The sequence below is a fragment of the Sphaerodactylus townsendi genome, linkage group LG01 (genome assembly GCF_021028975.2).
Source record: "Sphaerodactylus townsendi isolate TG3544 linkage group LG01, MPM_Stown_v2.3, whole genome shotgun sequence".
Classification (NCBI taxonomy): domain Eukaryota; kingdom Metazoa; phylum Chordata; class Lepidosauria; order Squamata; family Sphaerodactylidae; genus Sphaerodactylus; species Sphaerodactylus townsendi.
Genome location: NC_059425.1, coordinates 42,753,120 through 42,771,861, shown reverse-complemented (window position 1 = coordinate 42,771,861; position 18,742 = coordinate 42,753,120). Strand labels below are relative to the sequence as shown.

Sequence of the window (18,742 nt, the reverse complement as noted above, 5' to 3'; positions counted from 1 at the left end):
AAAAGATACCTAAAAAGTGGCTCCTTCCTTACACAGGGGAGGGATTGCCTCATTGCAACTGTTTAAAAACAGAGGCACACTCGTTTTTAGTGACAGTTGAGCATTCCTTGGAATTCTTAGTTGTGCTCATAGTGGAGGAGTTTTCAGGTTCTAAACTGCTACCAAAGGCTTTTAAACCCAGATCATAATGGGCCTTTCCCCACTTACCTTCTGCTGCGCGCTACTCAGGCCAAGTAGCGCGGGGTCCCCCGGCACTCCCCACTACAGGGGCTGCGACAATGCAGCCACCCCGACGCTGCCGCTGTCACACACCCTCAGCACGGGTCATTCCTGGCGCTGGAGAAAATGGTGCCTTTTGACGATGTGGGGAAGCCAGGGAGCGCGCTAGAAATGACGTGCGCAGTGAGTAGCGCGCAGCGACAGTGGTAGAGGGAAAAGTGGGGAAAGGCCCAATGTATGCTGGGGTGATGAAGGAGAACAAAATGTGTTACACTTCTGTAGTGATGTCATGGGCAAAACCCAAAAGGATCCCATCAGATTAAGACAACCACTACTCAGTGCCCTCCCATACTCAATGGAAGTGTTAGTTGCAGAATAAAAATTACATTTTGCAGTAACAAATAGCAGTGGGAAAATGGGCTGTATCTTTATCCAAGTTGCAATCTTAAGGAACAATAATAAAAGTGCAGCAAATGAGCCTTGCAATAATTGTTTGAAAAGACCTTTTATGAGAAATAATTATACAACAATGAAGTCTCAAATACTTACAAGTACTTGAGGCTGGGAAGAGTTTGGAAGGCATCTTGCTCAATAATTTCCAGATTGACTGCTTTCTCAATTTTTCTGTGAAAAAAAAAGGAATTTGAACTGCAAGGACTAGATTTTTTTGTTAATTTTTTTCCTGGTAATGGCTAGTATGGAATTTTATTTTTTCACTGTAGCTAAACATTAATGTTTTCCTTAAGGTGTCCACCCCTGACACCCAGATCTTTTTCTTTGTTAGTGAGCTATCATACTACTGAGTTTAATAGAGGTGATAAGAGATGAGGTTCTAGATTCCAGGCAAATTTAAAACAAGTCTCTAGGTCTAGAGAGTATATTATTGAAGGTTCTTAAGGAGCTCAAATGTGAAGCTGCTGATCTTCTAATCTAAGCAATACATATAACTTGTAATCAGCCTTTGTACTGAAGGACTGGGAAGTAGCAAGTGCCACTTTCTAATTATAAAAAAGCGGTCCAGAGGAGATCTAGGAAATTACGAGCCAGTTAGCCTAATGTCTGGGAAAATGAATAGTAAATGTCTGGGAAAAGGAATAGTAAATGTTACTAAAAACAGAATTATTCAGCATTTAGATGAAAAAAGCTTGCCGAAAGCAAATCAGTCTGGTTTCTGCAAATGATTTCCTCCCTCAACCACCTTTTGGAATTCTTTGAGAAGGCTATTAAACATGAGGTCCAGTAGACATTACATACTTTGACTTCCAAAGGCTTCTGACAAAATACCTCAACAAAGATCTCTGAGTGAGCTTAGCTAGCATGGGATAGAAGGACAGAGCCTTTTATAGACTAAAAATTGGTTAAATGACAAGAATCTATGAATAGGAATAAATATTCTTAAAATAAAGTGAAGTAAGCTGTGAGACCTCAGAAGGATCACTTTTGAGAACTGTTGAGAACAACGAAAATGATTAAGGGATTGAGACATCTTTTATATGAGGAAAGGCAAAGAATCAGATTTTCAGTTTAGAAGAAAAGATTTTTAAGGGGGAACATGACAGAGGTTTATAAAATAATCCATGGGGCAAGAATGTAGATTAAGAATTCTTCTCACTTGTTGGAATATGGGGCTACCGGATGGGCAATAGATTCAGGACAGATAAAAGCAACTATTTCTCTACTCAATGAATAATTACATTGGGGTGTTCAGTACCAGAGAATGAAGCATAGATGGTTTTAAAGAGGGCAAGACAGATTAATGGAGGATATTTCCTTCAATGGCTACTAACCTTAGTGACTAAACTGAACTTTTGCATTCAGAAACAATGAACCTCTGAATGCTAGTGCTAGGAGGTGGCTGCAGGGGAGGACTTGTTTGTTGGCTCTAGTCTAGTTGGCTCTGGTCTAGTCTAGTGTGATACAAGATGCTGGACTAGATTCTGCAGGTCTCTTTTTATGGTCACCAGTGACTTAGATTCCACCAGTTTATATGAGAAGTTGAGAGGAGGCTGCCCCAGTGTGCAACAAATTACAGACTTACATGTGATCTCATTTTTGATTGCAATGGGAAAAATTCAGCAGGAGGAAACAGACACTGGTGCTAGAAAACTTAGTTGCTTTTTGCGCAAGGGAGAAATGAAATCAAAATGAGGATAATCAAGTCAAGCCAGACAGTTTGGGAAATCCGGTCTCATCTTTACTTATAGTGTCCCCATCCTTCAGTCCTATTTATTTACTCACATTTCCAGGAGATTGGGAAGGTCAGAGAACACATTCGATTCTATCTTTTGCAAGACGTCATTCTGAGAGATTTCTCTGTCAAGAAAATGGAAAGATAAGCCCAAATGACCTCTGCATTTGTCGAAAATGCCAATAGTACAAATACGTGCGAACTGCCAGCTTTTAAGAGTTCACTAATTCGGAACTGACAACCATTAAAACACAACATTGCCAGGAGGCTCCTTGTTTACACATACAACAGAATGAGAACGTACTGAGATGACAGACATCTGAGGTAACAGAATAGATTACAACATTTCAGAGTGTATAATAATGAAGAATATCATTTTGGAATGCTTCCCCATATGAAAAAAAATCTCTATAAACACAAAAGTTGCACATTGAACAAAAAGCAAAATATATTTTTTCCATACTTTCTCTTTACAAGGGGGTTTTATACAAAGGAACATGCTTATCAATCCCCTGAAGAATGAAGTAGTGCCATGGAAGTTGACTGGGTGACTTTAGGCCAATCACACACTTTCAGCCTATCCTGCCTTGCAGGGTTGTTGTGAAGATAAAATGGAAAGGAGAAACAATGCCAGATGCTTCGGGGCCTCATTGGGAAGAAGGTGGGTATATATAAAAAAATAAACATGTAGATTATTCTGCCACCTCATTCCTCTGCATATGTGAACCACGCATGATTCATATATGTAGCATATGGAGTAGAATGAACCTCTTCAGATTGCAGTTGAAGGAATACTTTTTTTGAATGCTCTCCTGTGTTAAAAAAATCATGTAAGCAGAAAACTAGTGCAGAAGAAGTCTATCTTATAATCCCTTTCTCTGAAGTGCTAGTTTCTCTATGCAGGAATCTTTTTAGATTGATAAACTATTAAAAACATCCTTATTAGTAGTATGAAGTGGCACAGTCTGCTATGTCTGTAAATGATGTCAAGTTGCAAATGATATATGGAGACCCAGCAAGGGGCATTCAAGTTGAATTGAGAAGCAGTGGTCTGCTGTTTCCTCCCTCCTTGGTAGTGTCCCACCCAAGTACTGACCTTGTAGCAGCTGAGATTGGACAAGATCAGGCTATCACTGGTAGTGATATTAATAGTAGAAATGACAACTGTCATGAATATTCCTCATACAGAATGTGGCCAGCTGAGATGTTAGATTGAGGTAAGCTGGTAACATTTTTTCCAGCAAGCAAGAAAGAGAAGAATCACACTTTAACTAACCTTATAAAAATGTAGAGAGTGAATGGAAAATGCTAAAAAGGAAGGGTATAAATTACCCACTCACACCAAGAAACACCATTAAGAGGAAGTTCTATTGCTAATTCCACTACATTACACATTATGATGAAGCTGGGAACAGCAGGTGCTCTACAGCAACACAGTATATTTCAAAGGTTTTTTAAAATCTAAAATGGTAAATTAAACAAAACTTTAAAAAACCCATTCCAACTCATCTCCTATAAAAAACATGTATTCAAGTTTATGAGCTGTCTCCTGCAATTTACCCAAGCTGAACAAGTCAATGATTCCTACCTCCTTGAATACAAACCCCTCTTAAAATGATCATTTTTATTTGAAACTCTGTTCGGTTCCAAGTAATTATTATCTTTTTCTTATAATGTAATAGGGAAAAGATAGTACTCTGCAAAGAGTGGGGAGGGAAACACCATAGCAAGCATGAGAAAAAACAGTGGTATTCAGTGGGTTTTTAAAAATCTTCTGAACACTGATTGGAATATCAACTGATTTGTTTAGATCAAACAAATCTTCAGATGAAACATTTTCCAGACAGAATTTTGTTACCTTCTTTCTTAAACCTCCACTGCATTCACTGTCCCTCGGTCCCTGGTTTTTTTTTCTGACTTCAGCCTTCACTTTTCACTTCCTTCCACCTCTCTCCCCACTAGAACTGTGGTGTTACCACATTAGAGCAATTTATGCAATGACAGAGGTGGTGCTGAGACCCTTTTACTGTACAGCTTTTCCATTTCTTCAGACCAGCTCAGCCAATCACTATCAAAGGCATCACTACCACTTCTATCACCAACAAATCCTCACAACTATTCTACCACAATACAATGTAAAATGACAATTACCTGAGTTGACTTGTTCGGTGTGATAACCAGTCCAGTACATGTCATATTCATATAATGACTTTGGTGGTTCCACCAATTAAGGTCATGACTCAACCAATGTTCCAGAGACTTTCCAGGAAGACACAAGAATTTGTTTTGACATTTGATAGAGCATACACACCAGATCACTGTCCCCCGAGAGTTTAAAATAATGATACTATGTGAGCACTTCATGAAAGACAAAGAAACAGTTTACCTGGTGATCGTTTCCCTGGTATCAAGCAGTTCAAAGGATGTCAAATGAATCCATTCTCTTCCCTGACCTTTTAAAAATGGTATTGTATCCCATTATCACTAAACTTCATGATAGGTACATATTTTAAATATGAGATATTTCACATCTGAGTTCATTAAGAACTCTTGGATGAATATTGTGCGAGCTTTAGAAAAAACAGTGCTCATGAGCTCTTATCCATCAACATTCCCTTCCATAAAAATAAGTAACATCAGAAATTGCTTCTTTTAAACTGCATTTTTTTGGGGAAGGGAACTACATGCTAAATAAACTCACAAAACTCAAAACAGGTGAGCTGTTGTGTCACCAGAACTTTACCAAAAGTTATTAATCACTGCAGGAGGAAATAGTTTTTAATTGAAGTACTTCCTGTTGCAGCCCCTGTTCAATCCACCATTGTGGCTGGATCCAGTAATAGTGTGGAAGGCTCCCAGAGGTGTATCGAGGGAAATGGCACCTGAAGACAAATTGTTTCCAGGAGCCCCCCCCCCACTGCATCTGGGGGCAGGACTCCACCCCTGCCTCTGAGCTGCACCCCCTCCCCCAGGCTCCCAGAGCCTGGCAATTGGCAGCCCAGCTTCTGCCCCCCCCCCCTCTGGGGAGAGCAGAAAAGACTGCCGTCTGAGGGTGGGGCTCAGGGGGATGTGGCCATGTCCCATCATGCCCCAGGGGCATGATCACTCCCAAGTCCCGCCCCCATCCTCAGTGCTTATAAAAGCACCTCTTGGAAGATGGAGGGTGGCAGTCTCTACTGCTCCCCCCAGAGGGGAGGGCAGAAGCCAGGCTGCCGGGCTCCCAGGAGCTTGGCAGTGGGGGTGAGGGCGGCATCCTCCACCCCACCCATATCAATGACGATATGGGCAGGGACGAGGGAGCTCGAAGACAACAAAGCAGAAGGACTTCTTGCTGCCTCGTTGACTTCATTCTGGACCTATTCACATGGGGGGGGGGCAATTTTGCACCCCTATGTGAACAGATTAGTGGCACCCAGGGACAAGGGGTACCCCCCGTTCCTGGGCAGATACGCCACTGAGGACTTCTACATCCTCAGATTCACCTCCCTCCCCATTCAGTATAAGCCTACATGCTTTCACATCCGGCATGTGAGCTCCCAAGGGTGTCTGGTAGGCCACTGCGAGTAGCAGAGTGCTGGACTAGATGGACTCTGGTCTGATCCAGCAGGCTCTTTCTTATGTTCTTACCATCTTCCCCCGTTCCCCACTATGGCACAAGGAGAAGCAAGAAATCACAACTATTTCTGTCTCATGGACCATTTATATATAGCCTGTCCACCCACACTACCTATAAAGGGTTACAGTTGTGGTTCATCAGGCTTTGTCTGTTAAGTGGAAATGTACACCCACTCAGTCCCAACTGAAACTCTAGAAGGAAAAAGTTTTAGCCCAAAGTCTCTTGTGGCTAAATTAATTTTTTAAATGCATTCATCCTACAGCTGCATGGAATTTAGAAAGTTGGAAAATGAAAGCAACATAACTGGGGTAGAAGCAAGAGGGAACTTGATAGAAATTCAGAATTAATTTGAATGAATTATTTCTTAATTTCAAAAATCTCCATATATTTCTGGCCAACTTCCATAAGTAGCTTTAAAAATACCAGCATTGTTTCTTTTGGTGCATGACCTGGGAATTACCATAGCAACTTGTCTCCCAATTAGCCTTCAGCAGCTCACAATCAATATAATTAGACAAGGTCAGCTTCTGAACAAATATTATGGATTTTCTTAAAAGGCAACAGCACATCAGAGAAAAAATGTGGACAACTGAATAATTTTCCTCTCAGGGACAAAAGAGATTTTTAAATTGCACAGAAGTGGGTTTTTTGTTGTGCAATTGTGCAAAAAAAATTCAAAAATCCAAATAATAGCAACACACTGAAGTACATGATAGAAGGAATGTATGTGTATATAAAGTGCCATCAAGTCATAGTCAACTTATGGCAAACCCAGAAAGGGGCTTTCAAGGCAAGTGAGAAGGAGAGGGGGTTTGCTATTGCCTTCCTCTGCAGAGTATTCCTTCCCATCCAAGTACTGACCTGGTTAGGTTCTGCCAAGACTGGGCTATACCATACCACTTTCCCTCCTGAAGAAATGTAAATAAGACTTGTAACAGAGGAATATTTTCTTCATTCTTTACATTTGGGCATAGATTAATAGTGCTAAAATTAATGGCAACTATTTATAGAAAAAACACTAAAAAAACCTCAACCTAAGACAAGGTTATATAGATAGGAGTAGGCTTGGCTCACAGGGACACTAATTCAGTTCATTGGAATTAATTAATAGGCTGCAGATGCAGGCCAATTATGCAACACTATTTCTAGCATTATTTTAATTTGCTTCACCATCAGAGTGGGACAGATTTGCCAGTGAGCACAGCTTTGCCCTGGACATCTTCTCTCTGCCACAGCCAGCCGTCCCACTCCCTCGCACTACCATTCACATCTTCCCCTTCACCCCCGTCCATGTTGTCAATTCCTTCAAATCACAGAAAAGAAGCTCATTCACATGGGCTTAGCCAAAACACACTGACCTCTACATTTCCATATTGATATATTATCGATATAATAGCAGAGTGTTTGGAAATAACAAGCCTCTCTGTCCTCCAGAGGCAGCAGCGGCAGGAAGTGTGTGTGGAGGGGAGGGGGAGAGAATATCAGCACTAGAAGATGGTTACCTTCTTCAACAGCTTGTGGTTCAGGGAACTGCTTTGCCTTTTGAGGGGGTTATTTTCGGAACAGTAATATTGCTATAAGTGCAGTTTAAGGGGCTAAGCCAGCAATCTTGACTACTGGTTGTAATAAGATCTGTGCCTTTAAGAATTAGTTGATGGGCAGAGTTAAGGGAATCAGGCCTGGAAGAGTTCTCAGCAGAAAAGCTCCATAGCAAGGAGGGACAGCCTCCTCACATGTAACAGAGAAATGTGAGGTGACCCCATTACAAGACCACTGCGCAGAGAAGAGCCCTGAGGTAAGCATTCCATGTATAATGGGCAACAATGGCAGGATTCTAAGTATAACCAAGGCAAATTCAAAAAGTTTTGAGGGTAGTGTTTGGGGAGGATGCAATTTCCTGAGGGTGGAAGATTAAGTCTGAAACTGAAGAATGCCCTGCCACACACACAGGCAATTGGGAAGTTGTGCAATGGTGTTAAAAACTATCAAAAAATTCTGCTGAATTAGACTAATGGTCCCTCTAACTACCATTGTGTTTTCCACATTGGTAACCCATGTCACCTGAAAGACTTACAGACAGGGTCAAATCTACATTTTTTAAAGGGGAACAAAAGTACAAAATGATACCCCTATATGTTATATACATATTTTTCTACATACATATATAATGAATGTACACAATCAATAATTTATAAAAAAATATAAAAAATTATAAAACAATGTATAAAAATGATACATTATGTTGACCTCTGTGGACTTCTAATGAATAATTACACTTTTACATTATTTTATCTATCTATAATGATTGAACATTCCCTGAAGCTCTCTACACACATAAAAATCCAAATCCAGTTAGAATGTTTTTCAGTCTACTCTTTCCTCAGACATTTTTAAAAATAGAGTACCCATAATTTTGGCATGGGAAACACCAAACACACCTCATATTAGTTCGTAGATAAAGTAAAGCCCAAGAAAAACTTTATGAGGAAATTATGCTGTTAGAAACTAAAATGAGTAAACTGAAGCTACTATACATTAGTCACTGGAAATGACACACTGGAAAATAAAATAATGCTAAGAAGTGTTGAAGCTGGATTGACTCAATAAAGGAAGCCACAGCCCTCAGTTTGCATGACCTGAGCAAAGCTGTTAACAAAGGGACATTTTGGAGGCACATAACGCACACACTCAAGCCCTCCATTCTTGTCGCACTCCCTTTCCCAAGGTGTAAAATCAGACTCTTGGGGGGAGGTCATGTCTATCAGATGAGGGGGCAAGTCTACTTGTGGCCTTTGACAAAGCCAAGAATAACAAAACTCCCAGTTTTAAAATGGTGGGGGCAAGAAAAAGTCCAATTTGACTCCAGACTGCTCCAGGGCTTGCAGTGCCTCAGCAGACCACAAGGCAGGAGGGTGGAAAAGAAGGGTCCATTGGGATGCATTTTGAACCATTAATGGCCACCAGTCCCCAAACTCTTGTCCTCCTGGGAATGCTTAGAATATGTTATTGCCCCCCTCCCAGGAAGTCTCATGTGGCCAGAGTTTACCACAGCACTGTTAACACGTGTTCCTTGAAAGAGGGTATTGGGAAGATAAGGAATTGGAAGATTCTGCAGGTGGAAGAGTTGATGGGACCTTGGCTGAGGGAAGGAGTGAGATTAGTGAGGTCAAGGAAGGTTACTCACTGCATAGAACTTGACATCTTTGAACATCTCCTCAAGAAACTTTAGTTCTCCTTTTTGCTAACCATCATCAATTAACAGCTGCACCTTCAGCCTTACCGAGGGCTGTGACTCCCCTCTGAGGTCTGGGGTCTCCGTCTCTCTTCCCCTCCCTCTCCTAGCAGCAGCCTAATTGGGGGAAGGGGGCACACAAACTGCAGAATGAGCCATCTCTTCTATGCAATTTAGCCTTCCCCATATCCTAGCAGCAGCCTAATTGGGGAAATGGAGGGCACATGTGCTGCAGAATGACTCACCTCTGCTGGGACACTGAGCTTTCTCCAACTCCTAGCAGAAACCTATTCAAGGGCATGCACTGTAGGATGAGCCATCTCTTTCATGAAATTGAGCCCCCTCTCCTAGCTGCACCCTAACTTGGGGAATGTGGCTTCCATGCTGCAGAATGAGCCATCTCTTTCGAACAATTAAGCCTCCCCCACCTCCTGCCACCATCTCTTCTCTGCCTGCCACATGGGGTGCCTGCCTCCCTTGCCTCCTAGATCTGACCCTGCCTACAGAATGGGAACACAGGTCAAAGCCTCCTCCTGCTGCTTCTCTCAGCAACTGGTATTCAGAAGTGCACTGCATCCAAACATGGAATTTGCATTATAACATGATCACTTGACTTTTCCTCCTTGAATTTGTCCAGCCCCCTTTTAAAACCATCTAAACCAGTAGTCAACAAGTACTATAGCAATTGTTGCAATAGGCAGTGTCTGGTGTACAAAGAGTAGGAGAACTGATTTTAGTCAGCTTCCACCTGGACTTTAGGCCAGGGAACACCGCAGCCAGTCCTATGAGTGGCCAGGACTTCTTTTCTTTTGGCTGCCTCCCCATGCTGCCTGAAGGCCCTCTGGAGATGGTGCGGCAATGCAGCAGCGGTGTTGTCCCTAGCTGCCAGGGGTTTGTGGATTGGGATGCCTGGGCAATATTCTGCTTCTTCTTGGAAGTTCCACAATCAGACTTTCGCGCTCTCTCTCTCAGCTAATGATGTAGCCAGGAACGTATCTCTGTCTCTTTTCTTTACTATCAGCTATGCTAGTTCCTGCACAAGTTTGTGCATTTCTGCTAGTTAATTATTCTGCCAACAGCAACATGTGTATCTGACTATACCCTTCTACTTTCACCCGTGTAAGCAAATGCATGCTTCTGTAAACTTCTACTGGAAATTTTGTTCCTCTACTGTACTAACATTTTACTCTATTCCACTCCTCTTTAATATTGTTTCAGCTAAAAGACTTAGTAAAATGATTTCTTGTACTAGAAGACGTGCATTATATTCTACCCTCTCCTCAAACGCTCCTCCGGTTTCCAACTCATATCTAGATTCTTCACTTGAAACTTACCATGCAGAAGTTCTAGCTAAGATAAGCTTTACCTGGAGAAATGTCACCAACAGCTACAGCTAGGCTGTAACATGATGCTCCCTTAAGGGGCACTGTTGCATTACAGTTCAGCAAGTACTGCTTTTGGACCTGAGACATCTAAGTTCAAATCATTGCTAAGTGAACTATTATGGGGTTCTCCCCAGACAATTCCTTAGGCTAGCCCACATCTGAGAATTGTCATAAATGTAAGTAAGATGAAAGCTGTAAGACTTTTTAGTGAGAAAAACTCATTATCTTCTGTAATAGAGAGGGTTGGCAAATGAGTCAATTGTCTAAAATGAATGCCTTGCAATTACAATACAGAGGAATCTGGCAGTCAACTCTAAGACTTCTCTTGAGCCATTGTCTAGAAGGAAGAGGGGTTTCTGTTGGTCTGTGAGAATACTGTTGTCAAACAACAGAGGTGCCAGGAACTTTCACCTAGCTACATTGTATAAAGGACAATGGTATAGGTCGGATATGATGAACTGACTCTTCCCTATTCATGTTACAATGCAAAGCCTTTCATGGCGTGGTATTTTCATCTCCCTTCCAGATCTCAGGGAAGATGGCATGATGTTGCATCTCACCAAGGAGATTGTAAGTCGGAGTTTGAGTTCAGGAAGTAAATATAAATAGTTGGATATATTTGTTTCCCCAAGGAAATGCCAAGATACAAAGGCCAGCAGAATCTGCTAGCCTGATCAATCAGTCTCTGATACTCTAAATCAACAGTCTGTCTCTGATTCTGCTAAACACTTCATTAGAGGACAGCATAGTTAAAGAGTCTACCAGAAGTCCAATCCTTCCTAGTTGGCCCTTAATATGGGTCCACCATTCCAAGGAATGCAGTATAGTTATGACCTGGTATGAAAGACTCTCGCTCTCATGGGTCCAGTATTTAAAGATGATGCACCAGGCCCTGGTTTCAAGTAGATGCTGTCCAGTTTCCAGACATAGAGCAGCACAGGGCCCTGAATTGAGGCAAGCCAAGTGCTTTATTAGACTGAATACAGTCAGGAAATTAGACTGAATATATTCAATGTCCCATTTTTTTGTTAGAGTCAATTGTCAGAGTCAATTTTTTGTTAGAGTCAATTTCCTGGATCTTTACTTTATGGCTTCACATGCTTTGTAGACAACTAGGCTTTCCCCTGACACCCTGATCCCATGTGAAAGGGCGTAGTATCCATTATCTCATGGGGGAGGAAGCCAGGTGGCTTTCTCTGACTATCTGCTGCTGACCTTGGGGTGCCTCAGCTCCGGGGACTGTTTTTCATAATTTCTTGGGAATTCAGGAGGGTATGGCCACTTGGTGTCATTTTTGTGGATGTTATTGATCATTTTTTTCCTTTGCTAGTTCACGCCTTTTCCATGTATATCCCATTTTAATATCCTTTACATGCTATTTTTACATAATTACATGTGACAATGCAAATAAATGTTGAACATCTAGATGTACAAATGGATGCAGGAGTAGATTAGCCACTATGACAAGTGGGAAGGGTTTCAGTGGGCCAACTACCCAATGGGTGGCAACTTCTCCTTGTTTTCAGTAGCTGGACTCCTCAAAGTAACTGGACTATTAGGGGGTACCCCATCCTCCATTGTTTCCAATGGGAGCTAATAGGAGATGAGGGCTACCCCTTTGATGGTCCATAAAATTGGACCCCCTGAACCAAGCTTCACCAAACTTGGGTGGTATCATGAAGAGAGTCTCATGAAGACACCCGGCAATATTGGTGCCACTAGCTTAAAATGTGCCCCTGACAGGCACATCAAAGTAAGTATTGGGAGGGATTTTCTGGGGGGTGGATTCTTTAGTTTTTTCCCCTTTCTTTAAACATTCGGGCATATTCCATGATTTGAGCTACCTGAATTGCCAACCCTAAGTACAGCCTTTCAAGATTTGCTGGCACTACTTTTAAACAGTTAAAATAGACATTGAGATGACCATTTAACTAGCTGTACAATCTCTGATGTTAATAATGGAAAGATTTTGTCGCTGGTGCTAGATGCAAAAATGCTTTTTTAATTTAAAAAATGGGTATCTCTTGCCTAAAAGAAAACACACACTCAAAGTCATGGAAATTCAGGAAGAGAGGGAGTTATGCACAATCTTGAGTAATGTTAAGGAAGAGTGTAACACTCTTTGTGTTGTTGGCAGAGTCAGGCCCTGTCTATACCGGCAGTAGAACAAAGTTGAAATGAAGTGGTAGAATGAAATGCGCTGGTTCAGACTGCAAATGAAGGGGTACTTTTTAACATTCTCCTATGTTTTATTTAAAAAAATAATTGAAAGTAGAAAATTAGTATTGGGGAACAGGGTGAACTGGAATATAACACTTTGCTGAGCTAGTGTCTCACTTAATTTTTTAAAATATAGGGTACATTCAAAAATGGTATGACACATCTGCAACCTAGAAATGGTATAATCTATTCTACTAATTTTTGGATTCTTCCCTATATAGCTAGATGTGCAAAAATTCTTGAACACTAACAAGACTCAAGGGCATTATCTGAGGGACCTTTTGCAAAGATGGAAAAATTCTTCATGCAATAAGGTAGCAATTCTAAGTATGGCCAGGAAGTTCACAGCAAGATAATGAATGGGAGAAGGTACTGAAGAACTGAAATGAGGTGGACTCCAATTTACTAGTGTGTTGAGGGGCTTTTCTTAGTATGTCCCTGTGGACAAGCTGTTGCCTGTTATTTCTCTGGCAATTCTGACAAGGATATGGAGAGAAAAAGAGAACCACGAAAGGGAGACTACTATACCACCATTCTCCCACTCCACAATCTCCACTGGCACTTAATGAAGTGTGAAGAAGTATGTGGGAAATGACAGGAAAAATGGTAAGCTTCTGATGCCTGATGTCACTTCTGGCTAAGTAGCCAGAATTAGTATACCATCTCATAGGACACTTGAGGATTCACCCAAAACTCTATGGTTTTAACAGACGTGCATCAGGGCGAAATGGCGCCTGGGGACAATACCTTCTCCAGGTGCCACACCACACCCCTGTGTGCCCCCACCTCTATGCCCCACCCCTGTGACACCTGCACTCGGGGGTGGGGCTCTGGGGCACCAAGCCCTGCCCCACCTCCATGCAGGCCAGTTCCTGCCATCCCCAGGCCCTGGGGAGGGCAAAAGCTGGCCTGCTTGGAGGCCGGAGGCATGGGGCTCGGCAGTTGCAGGTGGCCCAGGCAAGCGCCAAGGCCACTGACAGCTGAGCCCTGCCCCCGCCTCCCTGCAGGCTGGCTCCTGCCATTTCCAGTGCTGCTGGGGCACATGCCATTTTGTCACATGGGGGTGGGGCTCAGTGGCATGCTGCTGGGGCACGTGCCATTTTGTCACATGGCCGAAAGGTGTGCACCGGGGTGTCCCTATAGGCTGTAGGCCTCTGGATTTTAATATAGAGTTTTGGATTCATCTTAAAGTATCCCACAGAGCAATGCCTTCACTTCTGGCATAGCAAGACTGCTGTTACAGTCCTGCCCCCACAGGTCTCTCAGGGTTGCCAGCAACCTTAATTTTAAACTAGATAAGGTACAAAATGTGATTAGGCCTGCTACTGCCTATGGAAGGAAGGGGGAAATTTCTAGGCAGGAGGCATCCATATTATTCTTTGGCAGTTTGTTGAAATGAAGTAGATTATGGTGTTCCTGAGCAAGGAGGATAAGCAGTGTGGAGGAGGCTAGGGTGCAAGAATTCAGTATTTAAGCAAGAATCAATAGTGTGGTGGCATTGCTTCTATGGAAACCTAGAAGTGACATCAAATCACCTGAAGAATTGCAAGAAACTCTATAGTAAACCCATAGAGCAGAATGACATCACTTTTGTGTTTCCCTAGAAACAGATGTCATGCCATCAGCCCAATAGCCTTTTTTTTAAATTTTAGACTTATATCTTGCCCCTCCCCTGGACCACAGGGCTTGGGACAGCTCACATCAATTATATGAACATCAACAAAGATAAAACATACAAAAAATCTTAATACACAAAATAGTCAGATAATATCTGAACAGACATCAAGATAAAACATAATCATTTGACCCACAGCAAACAACATTCCAGACTGCTGTCAAAAAAAGCAGCAATGCTAATAGGGCAGAAAACTGGCCTCAACCATCCTCAACGGAACACCCAGCAGAATTATTCACTCTTTTGGGTCCTACAGAATATAGGGTGGATTCTGCACAGCATATGTATAATGGGTTGCAGTCATTATAAAGGAACCCATTTTCCTTTCTCCCATTTGCATGTGTATCCTTCACCCAATCAGGCAGCGATTGGAACCTATGGAAATAATCCAGGTTGCTTTCACGCCTTCACATGGAAACACTTACCTTTTTAAAATTTAGTGCAACACATGCATAGCTGTGCAGGCATACAGAAATGAACCCCTGCAGCCATGCCAACTGTCTCACAATCTGATCGGCTGCACATGTGTAGCTTTGCATGTGCAACACACAAAAGAAAAAAGAAAAGAAAAAGGGACCTCCTTGCAACAGCTGGGTGATAATGAATGTGTTGCTGTAGATCAGTCATACTTGCTGCCTTGGGGAGGAAACATGCTTGGGAGACTTTATACACTGTTGGGCACTTAGAGAATCTGTCCACAATGTGCTGGGTGACCTGAACAGAGTGGTGGGAGGGAGAATTCTTCCTGATCGTGGATGGCGAGGAACCTGAAGTGAACAGGTAGAAAGGAGGGAAATAAAGTGTTTTCTTCCTGTTCTGTCATTGCAAGAGCACCTCCAACCTGGGATTGTGCAAAAGGATTGCTGGTTTAGTGGTTTTCAAAAATCCTAGGTTGACGGGAATAAAATGGGCCAAACGTTTTTGGGGAATTGAACCTGTGTAAAGTCCCCCATCCAAATGGTTTATATAATGTCCTACACCCATTAAATTTGGCATGTGTGGAATCCACCTAGATGCATCCTTCAGTGGAAAGCAAACGGATTCCCAGTCTGGGGTAGGAGCTTAGCAACACTAACCTTGCTCATCCTAGCTCAGATGAAACAGAAACATTTGGCTATTCCTGAAAACAGAATGTACCTGTATAACTCCTATCAAACACAGAGCTGGAAAACCCTTTATGACACAATAATCTGAAGGAGTAGAAGGTAAGGAGACAGAGCCCCATCTATCTTGTTCCCATGAAGGTGAAACTTTTCGCAGCATATTTACCCTTGCAGATCTTCTCAGATACCCACAGCACCATTTTTACAGCTGTTGCCCCGCACAGACCATATATCCTGGGATGGGGAGGTGAAACATCTTGGTTTGAGCATGACTTCTGCATGGCTTCCGGCCCTAAATCAGGTTTGCCCAGTGAGATTTCCCTTGTCCCGGGGTTTAAAAAACCCGCTAAATTGGTGGTTCTTTTGAAAAACCCCACGCCGATCCTGCTCCCATGCAAACACCATGGGAGACGGACCGGTTTATTTTCCCCACCTCGCCACCTGCTCTCCTTGCCCCACAGCTGCAGCCAATCAGGACCTCAGAAAAATGGGAATGTCCACGCATGCGTGGAAACATTGGTGTGGCAAATGAAAATAAACGAGGGGCTCATGCATAATTCCTGAAGTTCTTCCTCCCAGTCTTAACGTGATAATGGGCAGCCGTGCAAAGGGAGAAAGCAAGATAGAAACAACCAGGTATGTATGATCCCAGTTTTCCCCCGGAATATTATGTCCGTCCAGAAAACGCCAGTGAGAAGATTAGACTTTTCCCAGTACATATCTCTCCCTGCTCCCGCCAAGGAAAATACATTTTCCATTGCAAAATTCAATGCCATAAAACTTTCCATCCAACTCTGTTTGCTGTAGCTAGGCACCTGGGTCCTTGAGAGCCTATCTGAAAACGTTCTTCCCTCTCATAGTCATGAAATGTTTAATTCACTAAACTTCTGCAGTGGCTATATCCATTGAGGGAATTTTTTAGCATTTCAGCTATGTGCAAACACAGTATGCCGTATGTGTATTGAAGTATCTAATTTGTATACTCTAGGCAAAATGCGTTTTACCACATGGAAGCGTCACATTATTAATAGCCTACCGTTGACTTTAATCTTTTTTGTGCATGATCCTATAGGGCAAAGGAGTGGGAAAGGATTTCACACAATGGGTCTCCTTTTTATATGCAAATATATCACTTGATTATATAACTTGTATCCCTACATTATCATGAATATTTCCAATGAATGTTTTATGGGTGATATTTTTGATTTGTGAGCTATTTCACATTTCATTGCTACTTCTCATCTGCAGAGCTTCACAGATGCTGATTGGTCTCATTTGCATATTCATCACCCTCTATTTTCATAGCTGCCACATTATAAACTGTTTCCCCACAGAGATGCCATGGCACACTGCTGCATTTTCAAACGAAAGTCACTTCCACTCTTTTTTTCGTTTGCTACAGTGCTTGTCAGTTTACCTCACATTTCCCAGTCCATGCAGTCTTTCACACCTTAGGCAAAGACAACAGGTGGTTTCTGGGTAATTAAAAGCACTGTAAACAGTCCATAGGTGAGTTTGGCAGCCCGCTGAAGCCTCCAAGGAGCCAGGATCTGCAGCAAAACCAGTTTGTGAGCCTTGATTTTGGTGGTCAGTGTTTTTCGCCCACGTACCAGAAGCCAAGTTCAAAGCCAAAGGACTGTTTATTTATTTATTTAGACATTTATACCCTGATTTCTCTTTAATGAGACTACAAACAGCTTACAGCAATTTCCTCTCTTCCTCTGTTTTAGTCTCCCAATAACAACCCTGTGAAGTGGTTAGCCTGAGAGTGAGTAATTCCAGGTCACCTAGTTAGCTTTCATGGCAGAGAGAGGATTTGAACCTTGGCCTTCCTCTCTAGCATTCTCACTAGAACTCAACACTAGGGCCGCTTCCGCATGGCCACGCTGGGGGTTGGGTCGGCATACATGATGCCGACCCAACCCCCCTGGGACCATTTGCACGGTCCTGGGAACGACAGGGAAGACAGCGCCGCGTAGCGCCTTCGTGTGTCGATGTATCTTCCCTGCGACCGTCTGGCGCGTCGCTGAGGCCAGGCGACACGCCCCCTGCCCTGCGCGGCCATTCCCTCCCTCTCTAGTAAGACTGCTAAATGCACAAACTGGCTACATTGTTGGTTTTTTTTGCATGTGTGAGTGCCCTCAAGTAACAGCTGACTTGGCAACCCAGTAGAATTTTCAAGGCAAGAGAATTGCCTTTCTCTGCATAGCAACCCTGGTATTCCTGGGTGGTCTCCCATCCAAGTACTAGCCAGGGCCGACTGGAATAAGAACACTTTGCTCTTATTACTGCGCACTTCTTGATCATCACTCATCCCTTTCGCTTCTTGAATGCGTACTGATTATTCCAAAACCTTATTTTGTGCAGATGTACAGATGTACTAGTGATAAAATTGCTTTGGAACACTAATCTCTCTCTCTTTTTCTTCCTTTCTTCCAGTTGTTCACAGATGCTTAATTGGATGAAGTATACAGTCTCATTAGCTGATATAGTTAAGTTAAAACTGAGCGGAGGGTTAGCCATGAGAAGAAAGGAAGCCCCAACTGAGGCGACAACTTTAATAAAACACTGTGTAAAAGACATACAAAACATGGAGATACGTACATTTTTTCAACTTTGTCAAATCCCGAGAAAGCTCCTTTTGGAATGACTTTTACTTTGGTGAGGAAAAAGATCCTGAAAGCACAAGAAAATGTATATTATTTATGTCTTATGTCATCCCTGAAGTTCACTGTTTTGAAAGATCATGTTAAGAAAATACTGCACTTGAGATAAAGAAGCACTTGTGCTTCTGATCTGCTTATTTTCCATAAAGTTTCTTCTGCTTGAGGCTTTATTCTGAACCTGAGAGCTGAGATTTTGAAGAATACTGGTCTCTTCCACCCCCCCCCCCACACACACACACACATGAGAAGGCAAATAGATCAGTGAATGTCAGGCTGTAAGGACATGAGAGTTAGAAAACAGGAGGATATGTTGGCTGTACAGAAATAAATCAAGTTACTCATAGCATCATTAATGTTAATATTGTCACTATCATACCATCAGTGGACACAGACCTTAATAGAGCAAGATGAACAAAACTGAAAAAAATTCCTCACAAA

The 18,742-nt window shown here is 42.4% G+C and overlaps 1 protein-coding gene across 1 annotated transcript in view; it reads right to left on the bottom strand.

The window, feature by feature from the left end:
• Positions 1-18,742, bottom strand: part of FSHR (follicle stimulating hormone receptor) — a 107,186-nt gene that overhangs the window by 49,143 nt on the left and 39,301 nt on the right. Inside the window, exons 2-4 of the mRNA XM_048507191.1 lie at positions 18,243-18,314; positions 2,458-2,532; positions 769-843 (exon numbers count right to left, since the gene is read on the bottom strand). Of these exons, the coding sequence (XP_048363148.1) occupies positions 769-843; positions 2,458-2,532; positions 18,243-18,314 (222 nt within the window). The remainder of the gene's footprint in view (positions 1-768; positions 844-2,457; positions 2,533-18,242; positions 18,315-18,742) is intronic.